The sequence below is a fragment of the Dendrobates tinctorius genome, unplaced genomic scaffold (assembly GCF_039654945.1).
Source record: "Dendrobates tinctorius isolate UK_male_01 unplaced genomic scaffold, ASM3965494v1 ptg000115l, whole genome shotgun sequence".
NCBI lineage: Eukaryota > Metazoa > Chordata > Amphibia > Anura > Dendrobatidae > Dendrobates > Dendrobates tinctorius.
The window spans coordinates 14,723,062-14,747,254 of NW_027361783.1; the positions used below are offsets into that span (position 1 = coordinate 14,723,062).

Sequence of the window (24,193 nt, forward strand, 5' to 3'; positions counted from 1 at the left end):
ATTTTTATACCTTATGTAGTGCAGCGGTAGCCACACTGTGTTGTGATGAGGAAGTGACCCAGCAAAGTTCAAAACAAAAGTCTCTTTAATGCTCAACTCACAGGAAAACACAGTACACAATATCCTCCAAATTGCAGCTGGGAACTATATCCTCTAGATTGCTGTGGATAAACACGCCAGCCCACCTCCGGATCGCAGCCAGGCACAGGACCGTTTACCTCTGGTTCACAGCCGAGCACAAGACAGTCCACCTCCGAGACTTGGTGCCGTGAGTGACTGCACCGTAGTGTATGCTGTGGGTGCCAGACATTTCAGCTCTGCTTGCCTGTATTGCCTTACACAGGTGGAGCTCTGCAGAGCCTTCTGCTCTGCCTGCTTGACCAAACTAACACTGACACTGACCCTGAAACACCCAAACTGTTTACTGCATGGCTTTTAACTGTAATCTGTGGCCATGGGCCACATAGAAAACTTGGTCTGAGAATGAAATGGACTGCCCACTACCATCCTGTAGTCTGTTTCAAAAATAAAAGCCCAGCAGGTTTTCTTAAATCTGCCCTGGACAAATAGCATGTCCAAAATCTATACTCACTTTTATTCTGCATTGCAACCACAGCTACGCCTGTGACTGCAATGCACTCTCATGGCCTCAATACCCCTCCATAGGCATCCTGAGGGGAATACACAGTGACCCTTACATGTGACACCAGTGACTGCCTCACACTTAATACAATGGCAGCTTATGAATTTTCATTATGAGTCCTACCCTTGTCCATCTCTTTCAGCACACAGGATTTAGCAGTTGATTGGTATATGATGGCACCTGATATTCTCTCCTGACTTTGACATTTCAGATCACTTACTACAGCTCAAGCCTTTAGATATCGTCATATTCAATCTGACCCATTGATCAAATAACTTCATAAAAAGACATTTAACAAGTAAAGATATAAGGGTAGATTAATTTAAATCTTTATGCCAGAATTGTGGCCTAAAGCACCTTAATAAGTTACAATATTTTTGCACAACTCAGAAGTTGCATAAAAATATTGTAACATTTGACACATGCCATTGTTGAACAGTTGCACCAATATGGATGCAGCATGGGTGGAATGTATGCACAATGGGGCTGTGGCTAAGTCTGGCAGTCACATTCATGAAAAGTTATAAAAGTGGGCCTGAACATCTTCAAAAGAAATTGTAATTACACCTTCAAAAATGGTGACATATACACTTTTAGAAATTGAAACTGGGACTAATAGGAAATTAATGTATTAATCGATCCATACAATTTCTACTGGTCATCAAAATGAAGACACTATTCCTCTAATTACAGTAGCATATGGATGATGTGTGTGGAGCTGTGGTTCAACAGTTTTCACATAAATGGGCTGTTGCTAAACTTGTGATTCATAGTATAATTTATAATGACATTATTTCATAGCATCACAAGTGGGTCACATCCACCTGGGAGATCTGGGGTTAGAAAATCGCTACATATTGTAAATCGCAGATCTTCCATTTAGCTTGGGTGTTTGTGTTTCATCTGAAATGGATTGTATTTGCTTTGGTGCTGAAGAGGTCAACGACCCATTCTATGCTGGTTAGAAACGTGCAGCACCATCTCACAGCTGTTCCTGACCTAGTCATTTCCTCTCCCTATAAAATCTGGCCAGACTTTCTCTTCCTCACCAGTGAAAGTTTTAGTTTCTAGCTCCTTGGAGTCGCTTTGGTGAGTTGTAGATTGTTATTGCTGCTTGAGATTGTTGCAAGCTGTTTTGGAGTGTATGCTTTCCTCATTGTCCTTCCCCATTTGGATTGTGCATTGCTACCCTTCCCTATATACCTCTCTACACTAGCATTTCCGTCCCATTCCCCTTACGTAGGGGGAGGGAACAGCTTACGGTATAACAGGAGAACAGTAAGGATGGTAGCCCAAACCTCCTCACCTTTAGAGGTACCTTTGGGAGCAGGGCTAGTTAGAGTCCTAGCCCTAGGAGCAGTGCAGCGCCCCTTTCCCTATTTATGTACAGTCACAGAGTGACATTTTCACTGGCCCCACATTTTTTGATCTTGACATGGCCCCGTCACTTAACTTGCGAGACAGCAGCAGGGTGTGTTTTTTGAGCTTTCAGACCTACGGTCTAACGTTTCTTCTCATCAGACAGTTGAACCAGAACCTAAAGTGGTGCTCCAGTATAGGTTTTCGGGGGGTTGGGATAAATATGTCGTATTCCGGGAAGCTTGTAAGCTCTATTTCAGGCTTAGTCCATGGTCATCTGGGAGTGAGGTACAGAGGGTGGGAATTGTTGTCTCCCTCCTTCAAGGAGACCCTCAATACTGAACCTTCTCACTCCCATCCGACTCATTGTCACTCCAGCCAGTGGATGGTTTTTTTGCAGCTCTTGGCCTCTTTTGTGATGACCCGAACCAGGTTTCCCTTGCAGAATATAAACTACATAATATTCATCAGGGACACTGACCAGCAGAGCATTTTTGTTCCAAATTAGGAATAACCAATGCAGTTAGGGGGGCTTCCTCCCATTATGGGTCTCTTGTGGTTCGCCGCAAAATAGGGGTGTGCTTTTACTGTGACAAAAAGGGTAATTTCATTATGGTTTGTCCATCCATATTTAACCCCAGAAACTATTGAACAACTTCTGACCCCAACTTGTGTGGAGGATTAGAACCTAGCCGTATATACAGTATCTCCTCTGCAGGTGTGTCTGTTTATACTACCTGAAGAAGTGCTATACTGTATGTATGGAAACTGAGACAATATCTGGCCTACTGGATAGTAGGGCAGGAGTCAATATGGTGAATGCTCAGTTTGCTTAGACCCATGGTCTCTCATGTAGTAAGTTCAATCCCTTGTTTGCAACAAACTCTGCACCTCTGGATTGGGGAAGCTTTAGCACATAAGGTGATCCTTCATGTAGGGGCTCTTCACAGGGAGCTCCTTTCTTGTTACCTTTTGGAAAGCCTCCATACTCTAATTGTGTTGGGTCTTCCCCAGCTGACACCCAAGAAGGGTATTATCAAAATCTTGTCATGCCTTTTTATTTGACTAATGTTCCCACCATGTTCCAACATCTCACTAATGACATCTTCTGTTATCTTGTGGATAGATTAGTAGTAGTGTATCTTGATGATATTTTTTATTTACTTAGCAATAGATAAAAAAGAAGACAGTGCCTCAGACAGTGGTGAAAAAAACCCCTTACATTTTATTCTGCCTCCTGTGGCGACGTTTCGGTCCGAAGACCTTTTTCAAACTTGAAAAAGGTCTTCGGACCGAAATGTCGCCACAGGAGGCAGAATAAAATGTAAGGCTTTTTTTCACCACTGTCTGAGGTGCTGTCTTTTTTATCTATTGTTATGGAACTTGCTCCAGGATGGACTCCCTGGTTTTGATGTGCGCCTTCACAAATCTGTCTTAAAAACTTTGACGCTTATAGGGTGCGGTTTAACTTTTCGTTATTTTTATTTACTTGTCCAATCTCATCAGGTACATGTCAAGAAGATGGTACAGGTTTTACAAGATAATAAACTGTATGCCAAGTTGGAGAAGTGTGTATTCACCGTACAAGATCTCAGTTCTTAGGTTTCCTAGTGTCAGCCACAGGTTTCTGCATGGCTCCTGATAAGACCCGAGCGGTTCTTGAACAGGATCACCCAGAAAATCTGAAAGCATTACTTTTTTGGGGTTCATAAACTATTATTGGAAATGTATCCAAAACTTCTTGTCTGTTGTAAAACCTCTCACTGACATAACTATGAAAAGTACAGACTTCTCAATGTGGTCCGACTGCGCTCAGCAGACATTTTCTTCTTTTAATTGGTGTTTTTTTACTGCGCTGGTACTCCTCCAACCCAATGCTTCTCAATCATTTATTGCCGAAGTTGATGCTTCTGAGGTGGGGGTTGAGGCTGTACTGTCTCAATGTTTGTGCCCTCGTAAATGGCAACCATGTGCCTTCTCCAAAAAGTTGTCATTGGCAGAAAGAAATTATGATGTAAGCAAAAGGAAACTTTTAGCAATTAAGTTGGTATTTGAGCAGTGGCTTCATTTTTTGGAGGGGGGACGTTCACAAGGTCACAGTCGTCACTGATCACAAAAACTTAATGTACCTTGAATCTAATTAACATCTTAACCCCAGCAAGTGAGATGGTCTTTGTTTTTCACCAGGTTTGATTTTGTGGTCACTTATTGTCCTGGGATTAAGAACATCAAAGCGGATGCCTTGTCTCTGAGTCTGCCTGGGGGTGGGAATACTGATGATGCTGTCACTATTTTACAAGAAAGGGTGGTTATCTCTGCAATGTGTTCTGAACTTGAGGGTGAGATATTGAAGGCTCAGGGGGACAGCTCTGCTGGTCCTTCAGGGAAGTGTGTTAGGATTGGCGGATCGCACTAAGTAAAATAAATAATAAAGTGCGATTGCAACCCGGGGTCCACTGTTCAGAGATGGAAAACTGCTGCTAATGTGAAAAATGACGAACTAAAGACAGCGAGCAAACTCCTTAATAGGGCTGTGTTAACTCCATGTAGTATGAACAGAACACACAATACACAACTCTGATAGCTTCACAAAGAGGTAGAACTAAAGGGTTACACTCGCTCTGTAACTGACCCTTGCCAATCGCACACGTGGCCGAAACAGATGCTGAGACACAAGAAAAATACAAAAACTGACGCTAATTACAAACCCTGTAGACTTCACAGGGGAGCACAGCTATTTGGTTGGATCTTGCCCTGTACATCCACTGTGTTAACCGCACACATGTGGGAAATAGATGCTAAGCCAAGCGGGTGCTCTAACTGGCTAAAACTCAGGAGGTATCGATACACAGATGTGCATACAGAGTGGTAGCGTATCCACTCACACACACCAACTATAAATGATACTAGTGCACCGGTGTGCACCTCTGAGAGCCTTTTATACATCAGGCTCATGTGCAGACTAACAGGACTTGCCCGTGGACCATTCCGGAGCTGCCACATCACCAGAGCAGCTGATGTCTGACCTCCAATAGGAAGACATCACATCACGGATATGCTCATTAAGATGATCTCTGGACTTATCCTCCAGAGCGCAAGGCTGCACCTGTATGCCACTGGTTACTAAAGACTTAGCTGGAGAGTCAGCAGTGACCAAACACATGGCATGAACCTGAGCAAGACACCAGGACCGAAGCCTGTGCTGAGAAGAAGTCTCAGCGGCCGGACCTGAATGGGAGACAGCAGGGCCAGACAAGGCTTGGCATCCATCCCATTCAGCGGGAAAATCCCGACGTCTAACAGCGAGTCTATTGGTAAATCGCCATTTTTTGGCACATATGGCTTCCATCCACAATTCTGTACCTTCAGTAAAGATGAGTCTTCGGGGGTTTCTGGAATGAGCAACAATTTTCTTCTTCACTCTCATCTGTGTGGGAAGGGGTTTAGAATAATTTAAAGATTGTGGGGACAAATGCAAACATATGGCTGATAAGGAACGATTTTTAGGTCCAGACCTGGGGGTGAATGATTTAGTATGGCTGTCCACCAAAAATTTTAAACTGAAAGTTCCTTCTTGGAAATTAGGTCCTAGGTTTATTGGTCCTTATAAGGTGGTCACCATAATCAACCCTGTAACTTTTCATTTTAAGCTTCCTCTAACTCTCAAGATCCATAATATTTTCCACAGGTCTTTGCTCAAAAAATTTGTTCCACCTGTGGAACCGTCATCTTTACCACTGCCATCAGTTTTTATTGGTGGCAATTTAGAATTTTAGTTAGCAAAAATCATTGATTCCCATATGGTTCGCTGCTCTGCACAGTACCTGGAACATTGGAAGGGACACGGTCCAGAGGAAAGGATGTGGGTGCCGGCATCTGAGGTTAATACCGGTAGGTTGAAACAGTCCATTTATTTGGCCTATCCAGATAAACCCAGCCCCGAGAGTCCAGTGACTACTCGTAAAAGGGGGATACTGTCACGAATGGGTCACGTCTTCCTTGGAGATCTGGGGTTAGAAAATCACTACGGATTGTGAATCGCAGATCTTTTCATTTAGCCACAGCATTTGTGTTTCATATTAAATGGATTTTGCTTCCTTTGGTGCGGATTAGGTTAATGACCCTTTCTATGCTTGCTAGAAACTTGCTGCTCCATCTCACTGCTGTTCTTAACCAGATAATTTCCTCTCCCTATAAATTTTCACAAGTGAAAAATGTACTTCCTAGCTCCTTGGAGTTTCTGTGCTGAGTTGGAGACCTTTATAGACTAGTATTTCTGTCCCATGCCTCACAGGGAGGGTGGGGGACAGCTTAGGGTATAAGAAGAGAACACTAATGCATGTGGCCCAAACCTCCTCACCTTTATAGATACCTTTGGGAGCAGGGATACTTAGGTTCCCAGCCCTAAGGACAGTGTAGGGCCCCTTTCCCTATTTATGTACAATTACAGCTTGACATTTTCACTGGCTCCACATTTTTGGATCTTGACATGCATCCCGTCGCTAAACGTGTTACTACATTTACAGCATGACACATAGTTTTATAGTATTTAAAGTTGAAAGTAGCCTTATGTCCATCAAGTTCAACCTGTAGCCTAACATGTTAATCCTGATGAACACCAAAATTGCATGGGGTAGTCACTAATAGCTCCATATTAGGGGAAAAATTATTTTCCGACTCCACAAATTATAATCAGATAAGTTCCCTGGATCTGCATCCAATAACAGAATCAAGTGCCTATAAACCAGTAATATTATACAGTATTTTTCAAGAAAGGCATTCAGGCCCTTCTTGAATTTTAGTAATGAATCAACCATTACAACATCATGTGGCAGAGAGTTCCATAGCCTCACTGCTCTTACAGTAAAAAAAAAACATTCTGTAATTATGATTAAACCTTTTCTCCTCAAGAAATAGAGGATGCCCCCTTGTCTTTGTCGCAGGCCTATGTGTAAAAAAAAAGTGAAGGGAAGTGGACTGACTTATGGACCTGTCTGCAGCAGGAAGATGAATGCAAAATGTTCAGTAAAAGTACTTGACGTGAATTGGTGTATATGCATGTGGAGACATAGCTAGAGACAGTGAAAGATGGTAAAATACTGGGTTTGGCCATTAGGGGGAGGCCAAAAACAACAGGAAAAGGAGACGTTGCAGTACTAAGGTTTGATCACAAGATGGAGGTAGGGAGCAGTGAGAAAAGGGCTTAACAACAGCTTAAGGCTAGGAAACCGCAGTCATGGTGGGCGGAATTACAGAGGCTCTAGAGGGGAATTCCCGGGGAGGGGAATAAAAGGCAGAGAGAGAGTTCCAGAAGCAAGCCAGTCCAGGAGGAGGAGTTCAGCAGCCCAGGAGACTGCAGAGGGAAGAGACAGAGAGGAAGAACTCCAGGAGGGACTGGAAGGAGAAACAGTAAGGGGAGTGGCCCTGACAGGAGAGCCGCAGGACAGAGGAAGCCCAGGGGTACCAGATGGACAGACTCGGACAGGTGAAGCGCTGTGGTGGTAGGCCTTGGGCAGCCACAGCGAAAGAGCCGTGAGAGACGTCAATTAGAAAAAGGAAGAAGGTGAAAGGTACCCGGGCCTGTGTGTACGGAAGCTGTCGTGCTGCTGTGGTCGTCGGGAGTACGGCCAATAAAGAGGACCTGTTGAACGTGCATCAGTTTCTGTCTCCAGTCTGTTCGCGGTGAAAAAGGGACCACCCCCCAAGTCAGTGCACGTACCTACAAAAGCATTAGAAAGATCTCTCTACTGTCACCTCATATATTTGTACATTGTAATAAGATCACCCCTTATTATACAATGCCTTATGTCCTTGACTACTGCTTCTGACCACATACAATTTTAATATAATTTACTACTATTGTCTATGTAATAAACCCCCAAAAGAAATATTAACATTAACATGACATATCTATTTATCATTCTTCCTCACCTTCAAGGAGAAACAGTTGTCTGTGGGTCACAGTAAGCTCCACTGATATTTTATTTACTCAGGAGACCTTTATACTTTACTGCCAACGTCCAGACTAGTAGAGCACTTTGAGACTTGATGAAGCCTGAGATCTATCTAGCATGATCGAAATCACAATAACTTACAGTTATCAGTTTCTGGTGTTTGATCCAAATGAAAGGTTTGTAAAATCTTCACGTAAAGGTACACACTGAGGGACACTTTAGAAACGATGTATGAGACGTGTGTCTCTTTGCCTTTTAGGGTCTTAGTAAAGAAATGAAGGACCTTTATGCAAGAATAATGAAAAATTAATGTGGACAAGCAAGTTCTATATGAATTATTAAAAGGTAAAATCCTGCTTTTGTTCACACTCAATAAAATGTCATGAACTGGTATCTTAACAGTACTGTTGTGGATACAGAATGTACGTACTGTATAGTGGCTATGAATTTAAGCAGTATAGTAAATGATGTGGGTAATTCCATGCAGTAAAGGCTTCATAAAGATGTAATTTTGAAAAGGGTTTGTGTAGCTGCCAATGCTACAGAAAAATTGAAGCATTACATGATGCACATTGAAATCAGCCAGCTTATTTAAATGTAAAGTCACTTTTTTAGCAAAAAATCCCCTAAAAACAATCATATGATTACAGAATACAAATATGAGACAATCATTTTAAAGGGATTCTCCCAGCAAAACAGAAGCTTGCCCAGATGACTGGATGTGCAAAAAATAACAAACTAAGTAATACTCATCTACTTATACTCATCTGGGTCCAAAGAAGCCCTCTGTGTGGTCTTAGTACGGGGACACACCAACATTCAAGCAGTTAATGGTCCACTGTGGCCTGTTGCATTGGCCAGGTGATTGTGAGTATAGAATCATAGAATCATAGAATCATAGAATCGTAGAGTTGGAAGGGACCTCCTGGGCCATCTGGTCCAACCCCCTGCTCAAAGCAGGATTCGCTAAATCATCCCAGTCAGATGTCTGTCCAGCCTCTGCTTGAAGACTTCCATTGAAGGAGAACTCACCACTTCTCGTGGCAGTCTGTTCCACTCATTGATCACTCTAACTGTCAAAAAGTTTTTTCTAATATCTAATCTGTGTCTCTTCCCATTCAGTTTCATCCCATTGCTTCTAGTCTTTCCTTGTGCAAATGAGAATAAAGTTGATCCTTCTACAATGTGACAGCCCTTTAGATATTTGTAGACAGCTATTAAGTCTCCTCTCAGTCTTCTCTTTTGCAAACTAAACATTCCCAAATCCTGCAACCTTTCCTCATAAGACAGGGTTTGCAGACCGGTCACCATTCTGGTCGCTCTTTTCTGAACTTGCTCCAGTTTGTTGATGTCTTTTTTAAAATGTGGTGCCCAAAACTGGACACAATATTCCAGATGAGGTCTGACCAAAGAGGAGTAGAGGGAAATAATGACTTCACGTGATCTAGACTGTATGCTTCTGTTAATACATCCTAGAATTGCATTTGCCTTTTTTGCTGCTGCATCACACTGTTGACTCATATTCAGTCTGTGATCTATTAGTATACCCAAGTCTTTTTCACATGTGCTGTCACTTAGCCCTATTCCTCCCATTCTATATATGCTTTTTTCATTTTTATTGCCCAGATGTAGTACTTTGCATTTCTCCCTGTTAAAAACCATTCTGTTAGTTGCTGCCCACTTCTCCAGTGTATTTAAATCTTTTTGAATCCTCTCTCTCTCTTCTCTAGTATTAGCTATCCCTCCTAGCTTTGTGTCATCAGCAAATTTAATCAGTTTACCCTCAATTCCTTCATCTAAATCGTTGATAAAGATGTTGAACAATACAGGGCCCAGGACAGAGCCCTGTGGTACCCCACTTGAGACATTCTTCCAACTGGATGTGCAGCCATTTACGACCACTCTTTGGGTCCGATCACTAAGCCAGTTATGAATCCACCTAACAGTTGCCTTGTCCATTCCATACTTAGTCATTTTTTCAATAAGGATTGTATGAGAGACTTTGTCAAATGCTTTGCTGAAGTCAAGATATACTATATCTACAGCATTTCCTTGATCCACCCAATCAGTGATACCGTCATAGAAGGAAATTAAGTTAGTCTGACATGACTTATTAGTTAGAAACCCATGCTGACTCTGTTTAATCACTTCATTCTTATCCAGGTATTGACATACATGTTGTTTAATAATTTGTTCAAAGATCTTTCCTGGTATAGAAGTCAGACTCACCGGCCTATAGTTGCCTGGGTCCACCTTCTTCCCCTTTTTGAAGAGTAGCGTGTCATCAGTAAAATATCTGATGAAGAGCTCAAGTCGTCTGCCTGCTGCAGCCATTCTCAGACTGCATTAGTCTGTCGGCTGATTGAATGGTGACATCTCCACTTCCACTCCCAAAACAGACCATGGATCAGCCTGCACTGGATTCAAGTGGATACCAGTAGATAGGTGATTAGTTTGTTTTGTTTGCTACATTTTTAGTTCCCTGGGCAATCCTTTTTTTTGTTCAGACAACTTCTTGATAAAGAACATTCCAGCATGATTTTGTAATATAAAGTAAAGACATGCCATACAGTAATGACACTGTTATACAGATTACACTGAAACATTTTGTTGCAAAATTTGTTTGTTGCTCTTTAATTACCATTGTAAATTTTCTGCTACTTAGATTTTGGCGCACAGGGGCTGGGTTGTGCTCTGGGATTTTTCCCCCCTGTCTATATATCCCAGCGCCTCAACCTGCACCTTGTCTTTCAGTAACATGTCACTGCTTTTTCAGTAACCTACCTCTTCTGTTTGAAATCTCCTCTTCAAACAGAGGAGGCAATGGGACTGACTGGAAACAGACAGTGAGGAGAAGACCTATTCTACAATCCCGCCCCTGTGAACCAAAATCTAATTAGCAGAAAACTGATTAAAGAAGAGCAAAAAAGCAGATTTCTTCAACTAAGGTATCAATATAATATGTATAAGAGCATCATTACAGCCATGCTTTTACTTTACATTACAAAATTGTGCAGACAGGTTCTATTTAAATATTGTGTAACCTATACATACAGTTGTGCTCAAAAGTTTACATACCCAAGCATAATTTTTGCTTTCTTGGCCTTTTTTCGAAGAATATGAATGATAACACCAAATCTTTTTCCAAATGACCCTGATCAAAAGTTTACATGCCCCATTTCTTAATACTGTGTATTGCCCCCTCTAACATCAATGACAGCTTGAAGTCTTTTGTGGTAGTTGTGGATGAGGTTCTTTATTTGGTCAGATGGCAAAGCTGCCCACTCTTCTTGGCAAAAAGCCTCCAATTCCTGTAAATTCCTGGGCTGTCTAGCATGCACTGCTGGTTTGCGATCTCCCTAGAGTGGCTCAATGATACTGAGGTCAGGAGACTGAGATGAACACTCCAGAACCTTCACTTTGATCTGCTGTAGCCAATGACAGGTTGAATTGGCCTTGTGTTTTGGATCATTGTCATGTTGCAACGTCCAAGCTTTCTTCTGACGACTCAACCATGCAGCCCATTTTTCTTCCAGTGCCTCCTTATTGTGCATCTTGATACAGCCACACCTCTAGTTTTCAGAGAGACCAGTATTTCAGCTGATGTTATTTGTGGGTTTTCTCTGCGTCCCAAACAATTTTCCTAGCAGTTGTGAGTGAAATTTTTGTTGGTCTACCTGACCGTGGTTTTGTTTTTACATGACTCTGATTTGCCATTTGTTAATCACAGTTTGAACTCTGCTGACTGGCATTATCAATTCCTTGGATATCGTTTTGTATGCCTTTCCTGTTTTATACAGTTCAACTACCTTTTCCCGTAGATGCTTTGACAATTCTTTTGCTTTCCCCATGACTCACAATCCAGAAATATCAGTGGCTGGATGAAAGATGCAAGAGTCTGTCTGGATTCCAGAAACTCACTTAACTTTAATGCACACACACTGATTACAAGCAAACACAGGTCACAGGAAAGGATGTTACCTGTATTAGCTATTCAGACCCATTTGTGTCAACAACTGTGCATGTTATCAGGCCTCAATCACCAGGGTATGTAAACTATAGATCAAGGTCATTTGGATGTTTTGGGTTGTCATTATAATTTAAAAAGAGAAAACACAGTAGTTTGACAATAATTTACTTCACCCAACCATTTACAATGAGTAGAGCAAAAGTTTTAGCATTATCATTCATATTTTCTGAAAAAAGGCCAAGAAAGTAAAAATTCTGCTGGTGTATGTAAACTTTCGAGCACAACTGTATTTGTAGCAAGGTATTCATACACATAAGCTCTTTCTTGGAAATTTTATAGCTTGGATTACATCCATAGCTTTTTTTGTTTAAAGTATCTTATTATTATGTGTTTCTGTTTATCATGAGATATAACAATGACAAATACAAAGCAGATGCTGACCAAGGTGTTACATTGCAGTTCCCTGTGACTTTACAGATTTTAAACAAACCAATATCCCACTGTCATTATTCATATGATTATTCATTATAAGAGTAAATTGTGCAATCATTGGCAGCTCAATTATTAATGATGAATGTTGTATCCATTTTTACGTATCTCATTTTACTTCCAAGAAGTTGGCTCGCCGAGCAAAATCTGCTGTTTTGACATTAATGTTAATGTTTTTCTAGGCAGAGTGAGAAATGAGTCTGCTGCCTTGCAGTACACCAAGCCATCTATTGACATCCACATTATTGTATTACTTTAATCTACTTTGTCAGTTACCTGAAAAACATAATAGCATCTAGCATTGATGCTGAAGATGTGTGAATATTTATGACTATGAATGACTAAGGTTATGCCCTTGACATCAATAATTCTTCTGGCTTTATGAAGGCATTAAAGAGATTTTGTTCATTTAATTGCATGAAATAAAATCATGTTGAGGATTCCTTAACAGTTTACTGCTGACTATATTGTGCCTACTTAAGCATTGCCTATGAGTTGGTAAGAATTAATATTTTAAGCATGATCCACCATGGAAATTTTTTATGCCTGTCTATGTTTATCTCTACTCTGGCCTTTTTTTAAACTTCTCTTTTACAGAAAAACATGAGGAGAATTTTTTTGATTATTCAGGTATCATTCATTAGAGTTCTTAAAGATACATTTAAGGCATAAATATCACAAATGGGTGGAGTCTAAAGAATTTATTATGACTAAATTTTATGTTATGTTGGTATCACATGGTTCCTCATATGACAAGTGCAGGTGTGTGGTGTAGAACACGATTGTGGTTTCACTACAACATCAATGGACAAAATATCTGTAATTGTTATAAAAAAACAGCCATTTTAGTTTACTTTTTATTTGCTGCTTTCTTTTAGCCATGTCCTCTATCAATTACTAATAGTTATACTGTATATATATTGTTATGGAGGGGAATTGAACATTTGGTGTTGGATATTCTCAAGCATTATAGCTATTCTTTGGTGATTCCAAGAGTGGGGAACTCTCTGATAAGCTATTTTTGAGGAGCGTTCAAACAAAAATAGTCCAAAGGACACATTTTTCCACCATTATTTCTTTGTGATAGTGTAAAAATATTCCTATTGAAATGGGATGTTTAGAAATAATTAGTTACAAACCTTCTTTTGGCAACAGCTGCAGTGAGTTGCAGGTTGTACTACAGCTAAGGGAAAGAAAGTGTTTTTAAAGCTCCTGGAAAAAGTTAGTGATCGAGGCTGTGAGTGTCTAATCTAAAGTGTGGTTTGTATTAAGTGTGTGACTTGAGATTCACAGGCTTCAGAATTTGTATATATTCCTGTGTTTGCGCAATAGTCATTTGAAGATTGTTCCATTACTGACAATGCCATCAAGCTGATATCTTGCTGCAGGTTTGCAATCCTTGAACGGCCATTTAAGGTTTCATACTACTGCTCTAGATATGTGCATGTTGAGCATTTGGAAACCCCAAAAATTGATTTAAATAAGTAACCTGCAACACTGAGATCCATTGGCAATATGGAAAAGAGATTTCTGTTTACTAACAAAGCACTTGTGGAGCAAGCAGATGTGGGGAAGGATTGTAGCAAGGAAGTAAGGACAATGAGGCATCTAGCTAGGTAACAATTAAAAAGCAGGGAAGAGGAAAGAATGTCAGGGAGGCTACCTCTAATCTGGCACACCTCAACAAGTCTTAAAAGTTAGCAAATGAGAGGAATATCAGTACTGAGGTAGCATTGTTGCAGCAAGAAACTTCTTCTGAAACCCAAGGAAATGTCTGCTCCAGCAAAGAAGGGAATTGGAGCAAAAGGCAGGACAGACAAGTGCTGGCAGTTGGAAATTCAATTATTAAGCTAACAGACTATGCTAAATGTTATTAAGACTAGGATCGTAGAATAGTGTGTTATCTTCCAAGTATTGGGTTGATAGACTACCAAAGAAGGGTTTGTGAAAACCCAGTTGTCATGGTGCATCATGTGCCAAGTAAGAGTAGAATGGAATGTCCTTAAAATTATTTAAGGAATTTTAGCAATAATCTTTGGGCAAGGACCCTCAAGATAGTATTGTCTGAAATACTACCTTTACCATGTGCCATGCCACAGAAGTAGTGAGAGAATACTGTTGTCTATACAGTTGAGCGAATATCTTCAGTTCCTCGCTTATTCGGCGCTTGCCGAATAAGCTACAGTGGGAACCCGGCTTCCTGGATAGCGCTGGGTGAACATTTGATTACCGCCACAGCTGTCACGAAACACAGGCTCTCCATGCATGTGCTGTGACTATGACACAGCCGCAACACATGTAGCTGCTGCGGCGATCAGCTGTTCACCTGGCATGATCCAGGAATCCGGCTTCCCACTGTAGCTTAATCGGCAAGTGCTATAGCTCACCAAATAAGCTGGGAACTGAAGATATTCACTCAACTCTAGTTGTCTAGTTTAAGAGATTGTAAAGCCAGACACAACATAATCATTTAAAAAAGGTTAGATTTCCTCACAACAAATGACTTATGGGTTATAAATAGAGATGGGTGGACACCAGCATGTTCGGGTCTGGCGGGTTCGGCCAAACAGTTACAAAAAGTTTGGTTTCGGGTACTAGAACAGTACCCAGACCCAAAGCCAAACCCAGACCACATTCACTTGAATGGGGGCCCAAACATCCAGTGTTTGCCACACTGTCATGTGCATGACAGCACGGCAAATACCACTTTTGATTTGGCTGTGAAATCATCCCCGCCGATCAGAAAGCCGTGGTTCCCACACTGTCAAAAGACAGTGTGAGCACTCAGCTGTGACCAGAGATATAAAACTTACCTCCGGTCACTTGTGTCAGCTGATGGGACTACTGATCCCATCATCCAACACCTGCTAACTGCTAATTATAGTAAGAGCAGGAGCAGCGAATGGGAGTATTCATCAGCTGCTGTGCTGTAAATAAATAATTAAAAAAATACTTGCATGGGTTCCCCTATATTTTTGCAAACCGGCCAGGCAAAACTCACAGCTGGGGGCTGCAACCCTGAGCTGTAAGCTTCAGCAAGGTTAGTTATCAAGAATAGAGGTGTCCCCTCGCTGTTTTTTAAATTTTAAAAGAAAATAATTTAAAAAAGTGGCGTGGGTCCCCCCATTTTTGACAACCAATCTTGCTGAAGAAGGCAGCTGGGGGCTGGTATTCTCAGGCTGGCAAGGAGCCATGGATATTGGCCCCCTCCAGCCTAAAAATAGCAGCATGCGCCTGCCCAGAAAAGGCACATCTATTAGATGCGCCAATTCTGGCACTTTGCCCGGCTCTTCCCACTTGCCATGTAGCAGTGGCAAGTGGAGTGATAGCTGGAGGTGCCAAGATACCACCCTCAAGGCTGAGAACCACTGGGGAATTTTCTGCGAGCGGAGCATCAGTGACCGGTGGTGACATCATTGATGTTACATCTGGTCACTGAGGCTCTGTTCCCATCCAGGCTGAACTGCAGGGACCTCAGAGAGATTATGATTTAAATGGTAAAACACTGGGTAAATATGTCAGTTAAAAAGCTGGATGCTTGTGTGGATGGCTACGAGATTCAGTGATGGGACATTGATTTAGTGAACATAATCTGATTGTCATATTTTCCACTAATAGGGTAATCAATCTGGCTCTTGGATCTTTTGCCTTCCCCTGGTTCAACCTACTAAATTATATTTTGAACTTGATGGACATGCACCTTTTACAACCTTAAAAGTATGAAATCATGTAACTGGTGAAGAGCCTCTTTTGCAATATTTTAGCTTGCCAATATGATTATTTTTAATATCTTAGGCTGCCGGTATGATCAGTTTAATCATTATTTGAATGCAGCAGACTTCAATTTGAATTTGTAGCGTGCGCGTCATGCATTGCTGATCATAAAGCTTAATTGCCTATAAAAGGTTTTGTGATACAGCATGTTTAATATAAACTTTTAGAAAAATACATTCTGCTTATTTACAGTTAAAGAACTTTCTTCATGAAGAAAAGATTTGTTGTTGTATATGTTATGATTAAATCATTGTTGTAGTGCATTATGTCTAGGGCCAAACTGTGGCGATGTAGTATGTGTGAACTAATGGCCAAACAAAACTACAATTTCCTGCGAATCTATAATTTTTCTTAACTTTACTAATATGTACTGTACATATGGTTAATTATCGTAAAAAAGTGCAAATACATTTCCATGCAAAGCCTGGGCACTTCTTATCAAATCTTACGTTCTGTAAATTTTCTATTACATTTAGAGAAAAAAAGTTACCTTAACTACTACAGTGTGCAAGCAATTAACGTTTGACATTTCTTAACATTTCTAATATAAAATTACTATTTTTATGTTAATTTTGGTGGAAAACAAAAAAAATGTGGCATGTGTAAATATTTGGCCATCTTTTACAGTGATAGTATAGTGCTATTATTCATTAACTTCCTTCCCGACCAGGTGATTTTTAGTTTTAAATTTTTTCCTTCCTTTCTTCCAAGAGCCACAACTTTTTTTTACTCTTCTGCCAACATTGCTGCATGAGGGCTTGATTTTTGCAGGATGAAGTTTTTAGTGACACTTGACATTCATTTTACCATTCAATATACTGGAAAATAGGGGAAAAAATTCAGTGCGGTAAAACTGTGAAAATAACCCAATTCCACAATTGTTTTGTTTAGTTTTACTTTTAACGTGTTCATTGGACTGTAAAAATAACCTGATAACATGATTTTACAGGTCAGTACAACTACAGAAATAACAAAATTGTATATTTTTAAATTATATAATTGTTGAAAATTTTTTTGAAATTTGTAAAAAAAAATGTTGTTTGCATTGTCATTTACTGACTTCTGCAATGTTTTCATTTTTACATCAATGAAGCTGTGTGAGGACTTGTCTTTTGCATGGTGAGCTGATGTTGCATTGATATGTAGAAATTATGTTTCTCATAGCAAATTTTGGTGGAGCTTTAGTGACTGAAAAAAACGTGATTCTGGCATTTTGATTTTTTCCTCTTTATCGATTACTGATTGGTCAATTAATTTAATATTTTAATAGCTCTGACTTTTACGAATGCTGATATGCCAAATAGATTTATTTCTTAATTTCCTGTTTAATTTCTTTATTTTCAATGTGGGAAAAGAGGGCTGATTTGAATTCTTAATTTTAGAAAATTGTTAGATTTTAAATCTTTTTTACTTTATTTTTTTAAGAAAAAAATTTCGGTCTTGCTATTTTAAAGAAGTAGTTGGTGGCCAGTGCTGACAAGAGAGGTGGAAGAGAAAGCGCACACATGCTGACATAGTGTGTTTGGCTGCTGCAGCTTCAGTCTGTCTTGGGCTCTGAATTAAAACCAGGAATGGTTCCAAAGTGAGCGCTGTTAATCAACATAAGGGTAAGTGTACAGGAAACTAATTCATGGTGTGCACTGAGGACAACTAATTTACATATTTAGTAAAAGTTTTTTGCATAATTTAAATAAAACAAAAAGTTGGGAATTCAGTACTACAGTTTTGATTTTAACAGGGGTTAAGTACCCTATAAATACTGTTAAGCTGTTGCACAGCTTATGAGTATGTGAGATAAAAGCCATACAGCAAACATGAATGAAAGAAAAGAACAACAGGCGAATGGGGCCCTCCATTGTGCAGACAACCATGGGAAGCTGCATGCTTGATTGCTTGTGGGTTGTAAAAAATAACATCAATAAAAGGGTATGGCTGTTGGACAGCAATTCTTTTAGAAACTTGCTATAAAAGAAAAATGTAGTAATTTTTTCCAGTTTCCAAAAGGGGGGTCAAAATAAGCGCATTAACAGTATGAGCTGTTTTCCTTGCTGGGGAAAGATTTTTCTCAGTAGACTCATTCCGACTGTATGTCTGACCAGGAGATCACTCTATGCCCTCTATGCTATCTGCGAAAGCCAATGCTTCCTCGCTTGTTGCAGCACTACAAATCCAAGTAGCTGAGCCTGCAACAGCAATTACATTATATAAGACATGAAGGACCAGATAATTTATTTGCTTCTGATTCAACCTGATGCACATCATCAAACAGAGAGAGATGCCCCACCTGAACAGCCAGGTTCAGTTGTATCTGCATGGTAAACTTTCTGCAACAGGTAACCTGAGCCTTGACTGTATGGACTTCTGGGTCAACAGATTGGACCAGGGGAAAGAACTTGCCCAGTTTGCCATGGGCATACTGCTTTGTCCAGCCTAAAGTGTACTGTCAAGAAAGGTAATCCTTAAATTTGTCAAAATGAATCAGGTGTGGGTCAGTGCTGATTTTCATTCAATTTTGGCTAATATCAATGATTGGCCATAACATCTGTCAGCTCAAAATCTCATGATTTTCTGTCATTCTATATCTAGATTGTGCTTCTGATGGGGTTGCCAGTGCTGGAGCTACACAGCTAGACATCTCCTTGCAAGTTCCATCATATTATACTATACTGTCTGGGTGCTGCCAGTAGAAAGCCAAATAGCCACACATCACCTGCCAGTCCATTGTACTTTATAGCTATACTGTACTTTTGCTTTACTGCTACCGGGAACAGTACCCTGTCAGTGTAAATAAACCTTAAACTATACTAAAAAAAAGAGATAATTGTTGGACAGCTTTTTAAAAAGCTATTCCATCTTCACTTTTCAAACAGCTAATCTGTTTCTGCTATCAAAAATTATTTCATGGCTTTTAAAAAAAAAACATTATTTCTAAGAAACTTGTTGCTGCTCCCCAAAAATTACCATTTTTCAACCACTACTTGTCAAAAAGAAATTACAACTTCCATATACATAGAATATCACTTGAACTTTACCAAGTGGTTGAATTTTGGGTTGGAGAACTTGAAGAGATTGGCTGCAGCCATAAGAGACCTCAAAGTTTTATACGCTGTATAACCAGTCTTTTTAGGGCAATTGAAGACTGCAGTACTTGCAATATACAGTGAATTGATTGCTTAAAAGAAAATTGGCAAATCTGTCGAATTTGAAATTCAAAAGTTTTTCTCAACTCTAAAAAATCAACAGAATGTACAATTTTATATTGGAGTCTAAATTGTTACATCCTGTGTGCACAAAGGAATGCTAAAGATATCGAATATTCCTCACCATGGGCTACTCATCTTGTGCATATCATCATTGACTACTCATTGACACAATATACTATTTTGATAATGCTGTTAAAACTCATGAAGGCTCCTCCCCATTGTCTATTTCTATTCTTTATATATTTAGAATTTGAATAGGTTGGTCTTAATGCACTCCATTCAATTCACCATTATATAAATATAAATAAAACAATCCATTATATATAGGTACCTGCATGCCTGGCTTGATGTCATCAGTTCTTGACCATGAAACCAAGAAATCTGAAGAATCTCCCATCAGACATCCTAATGGCAGCAAATAAAATTGTTTCGTGAATGTCTCAGAAATTGCAGTTGTGTATACATTACGAGTATTAATCAATTTGATAAGCATTGCCGTACTCTCTGGCTCTACTTATGAAGTTAAAGGAGTTGTGCAAGGAAATAAATTAGATGCTTTTATTTCATACTTCACAATAGTTGCTTTCAAATTTTTCTATTTTAGAAACTCATTCCTGAGTATACAGTGCCTTGTGAAAGTATTCGGCCCCCTGGAACTTTTCAACCTTTTCCCACATATGCTTCAAAACATAAAGCTACCAAATGTAAATTTTTGGTGAAGAATCAACAACAAGTGGGACACAATTATGAAGTTGAATGAAATTTATTGGTTATTTTAAATTTTTGTGGAAATTCAAAAACTGAAAAGTACGGCGTGCAATATTATTCGGCCCCTTTAACTTAATACTTTGTTGCACCACCTTTTGCTGCGATTACAGCTGCAAGTCACTTGGAGTATGTCTCTATCAGTTTTGTACATCGAGAGACTGAAATTCTTGCCCATTATTCCATGGCAAACAACTCGAGCTCAGTAAGGTTTGATGGAGATCCTTTGTGAACAGCAGTTTTCAGCTCTTTCCACAGATTCTCGACTGGATTCAGGTCTGGACTTTGACTTGGCCATTCTAAAACTTGGATATGTTTTATTTGTGAACCATTCCATTGTAGATTTTGCTGTATGTTTGGGATCATTGTCTTGTTGGAAGACAAATCTCTGTTCCAGTCTCAGGTCTTTTGCAGACTCCAACAGGTTTTCTTCAAGAATGGTCCTATATTTGGCTCCTTCCATCTTCCCATCAATTTTAACCATCTTCCCTGTCCCTGCTGAAGAAAAGCAGGCCCAAACCATGATGCTGCCACCACCATGTTTGACATTGGGGATGGTGTGTTCAGGGTGATGAGCTGTGTTGCCTTTATGCCAAACATATCGTTTGGCATTGTTGCCAAAAAGTTTGATTTTGGTTTCATCTAACCAGAGCACCTTATTCCACATGTTTGGTGTGTCTCCCAGGTGGCTTGTTGCAAACTTTAAACAACACTTTTTATGGATATCTTTGAGAAATGGCTTTCTTCTTTCCATTCTTCCATAAAGGCCAGATTTATGCAGTGTATGACTGATTGTTGTCCTATGGACAGACTTTGCCACCTCAGCTGTAGATCTCTGCAGTTCATCAAGAGTGATCATGGGCCTCTTGGCTGCATCTCTGATCAGTCTTCTCCTTGTTTGAGATGAAAGTTTAGAGGGACGGCCGGGTCTTGGTAGATTTGCAGTGGTATGATACTCCTTCCAATTCAATATGATCGCTTGCACAGTGCTCCTTGGGATGTTTAAAGTTTTGGAAATCAATTTGTATCCAAATCTGACTTTAAACTTCTCCACAACAGTATCACAGACCTGCCTGTTGTGTTCCTTGGTCTTCATATGATGTTCTCTGTGCATCAAACAGAACCCTTAGACTATCACAGAGCAGGTGCATTTTTACAGAGACTTGATTACACACAGGTGGATTATATTTATCATCATTAGTCATTTAGGACAACATTGGATCATTCAGAGATCCACAATGAACTTCTGGAGTGAGTTTGCTGCACTGAAAGTAAAGGGGCCGAATAATATTGCACGTCCCACTTTTCAGTTTTTGAATTTCCCCAAAAATTGAAAATAACAATAAATTTTGTTCAACTTCACAATTGTGTCCCTCTTGTTGTTGATTCTTCACCAAATATTTACATTTGGTAACTTTTTGTTTGAAGCATGATATGTGGGAAAAGGTTGAAAAGTTCCAGGGGACCGAATACTTTCGCAAGGCACTGTATTTTATTAATACGATCATCACTGTCATTTTATTATTGTAATTATCACTGCCTTGCCATTGTCATTTCAACATCAATTTAGAGATATTTCTTAATCCCTGTTTTATATTAATAGCATCTATAACTCACACAGGAATTAATTGAGTATGGTTTCTTATGGGGCATGTGTTAACTACCGTATATTATTTTTCACAATTAAAATCAGAGAGTTGTATGTATTATGTTTTGCTAAAATGTTTTTTTTCCTGATATATATTTTTATTTTTCTGTACATGATTATGCGGCTTGACATCTCTCCTGAATTTCTGTTAACAGCATTTAGAGATGCTTTACAGCAGCCACATGGGCGAGAGAAAGCAATGATAGTGGTTGTAACCATAGATATCTAAGCTACTGCAATGCCCTACATGTGGTCAGCAATGTAGCAAATTAGAAGAACTATACTACATACCCCTTTAGGGGCTTCAAGATATTTTTGAGAGATTCATCATTTGCAACTTTTCGAAAAGTCGCTAATTTTGTAGCACACATACTCTGCTCTGCAGAGAACTTATGCATGCCAGATAGTTTGGCAAAATTTTTGCATCCATTAGAAATACATGGGAATTTCTTTGCTAAAAAGTTGCAGATAAGGTTAAAGACAGAAACAAAGACCATCAATGACTTTGCGCAACATTCATGAACCGCGTGCATAATTTTAAAGAATATGGCACACAAAACAGACAAAGAATACCACAAGACAAAAAGGGAAAATGTCTTTAAAAAATTGCAAATGATGTCTCAAGCCCCTAATCTAATGCTGCATACTGGGATTTGTATCTGATACTTCAGGCTTGAGCTCAGCAGGTAAAGGTAACCTGACATAAGCAAACTGCTTATTAATTTGAACCTCAGGTCCTGCAGGCAATTGAATGATAATAATGTTGTTTCTAGCCAAGCTGTTTAATTAATTGTTTTGTTACAATTATCAAATAAAAATGTACCCACTTGTGTGAAAAAAACACAATTAAGCAAGCACGAGCATGATCAAGCTCTATCCCATGTGCCAGTCAAAGAGGGCACAACTCCTGTTCCTGATCTTGATCATGTGCAGTAACCTTGGTGAGGCTAAGATGTATACACTTTGGCACACTGCATATGACAGTTTTGAGTCCAGACCCTAAAAGATCATGCATTTTAGAAATGTTTTCTCTCATGTCACCATACCGTAGAGCAACCAGTCAAAAAGATACTGGACATTTTGACATTGATGACCTGGTTGCTTGGCCAGGATGCTGTACTGCTCCAGTGACTTGGAATCTTCTCACGCTGCGTGCGGTGACATCAGTAAGGTTAAAGGAGTTCACAGCCTGCGGATCACGCTAAGTTTACTGTGAGAACCGCCAACTTTGACCCATGGTAGCAGCCAGGATCTCACACTTCTCTCATTGTGTTCTGGTGGCAGTGGTGACTGGTCACTGATGTCACTGCTCATCACTGCCTCCCGATGTAGCAGAGTCAACAATCGTTGTGGGACCGCCTTATTATGGATTTATGGCAGACCTTTATGGATTACTTTTATTTTTAGTAATAAATGGGTAAAAGATGAAAACTGTCATCACACGTACTGGACAGTCTGATGTGTGAAGGGGCCTAATTGCTATGTCTGACCGTCCAGGAACATGGTTTGATCATACCACAGCTCCTGACCAGGGGAGGGTGCAAAAAAGTATACAGACAGGACAGCACGGGATCACAGCTGATTCTTTCTGCAAGGTAAAATACTTCACTGCCTGGTTAATAACAGGAAGTGAAATATTTTATCTCCGAAAGCAGCAGCTGCAATCATTAATTATTGATTAAAATATACTTTTTAGTGGGAAAACCCTTTTTAAATTTTTTATATTAAGACTATCTTCAGAGACTAGCTTCTTTTATTATTGCAATTTGATTTTTTTCTCAGTTTCAAAAATGTAAAATACTCACTTAACCCCTTACTTCAGAAGCTAGTTTTCATCTTCCTGACAGAACCCCTTTTTTCAAGTCTGATGTGTCATTTTATATGGTAATAACTTTTGAATGCGTTGGCCAATTCTAGTGTTTCTGAGATTGTTTTTCTACCCATTCTGATAATTGATAATGATAAATTTAGGTCAATAAAATTGGGAGATAAGGGTAAAGTTTCTCCTTGTAGAGAGTTAAGCCCCCGTTACACACTGCGATATCGTTGGTGCATCGCTAGGTGTAACGGTACCCTTACATTCCTGGTCTGGCATGCAAGCGTTATGCAAATTACATTTTTGGAGAGGAAGAGGACTAGAATGCTAGTGCCACCTATAGGTATCAGCAATCCTTAAAGTCAATATTGACCGTTTAATGAACCTTGCCTTATGAATAAAATTTGCAATTATTTATAAAAATTTCTGAAATTTTATGAAAATGTAGTAAAATTAAAGTTTTTTTAATTGTTATGCACTATTATGAGTCACACCATGCAATATAGCTAATAAATACCATTTCAATATGTCTACTGTACATCAGCATCATTTTGAAACACCATTTTATTTTG

General features: G+C 39.6%; 1 protein-coding gene across 1 annotated transcript in view; it reads right to left on the reverse strand.

Moving 5' to 3' along the window:
* Positions 1 to 19,547: 19,547 nt before the first annotated feature.
* DOK6 (docking protein 6) overlaps positions 19,548 to 24,193 on the reverse strand; it is an 800,529-nt gene continuing 795,883 nt past the window's right edge. Inside the window, 2 exon segments of the mRNA XM_073590016.1 lie at positions 19,548 to 19,661; positions 19,664 to 19,797. Coding sequence (XP_073446117.1) covers positions 19,548 to 19,661; positions 19,664 to 19,797 — 248 coding nt within the window.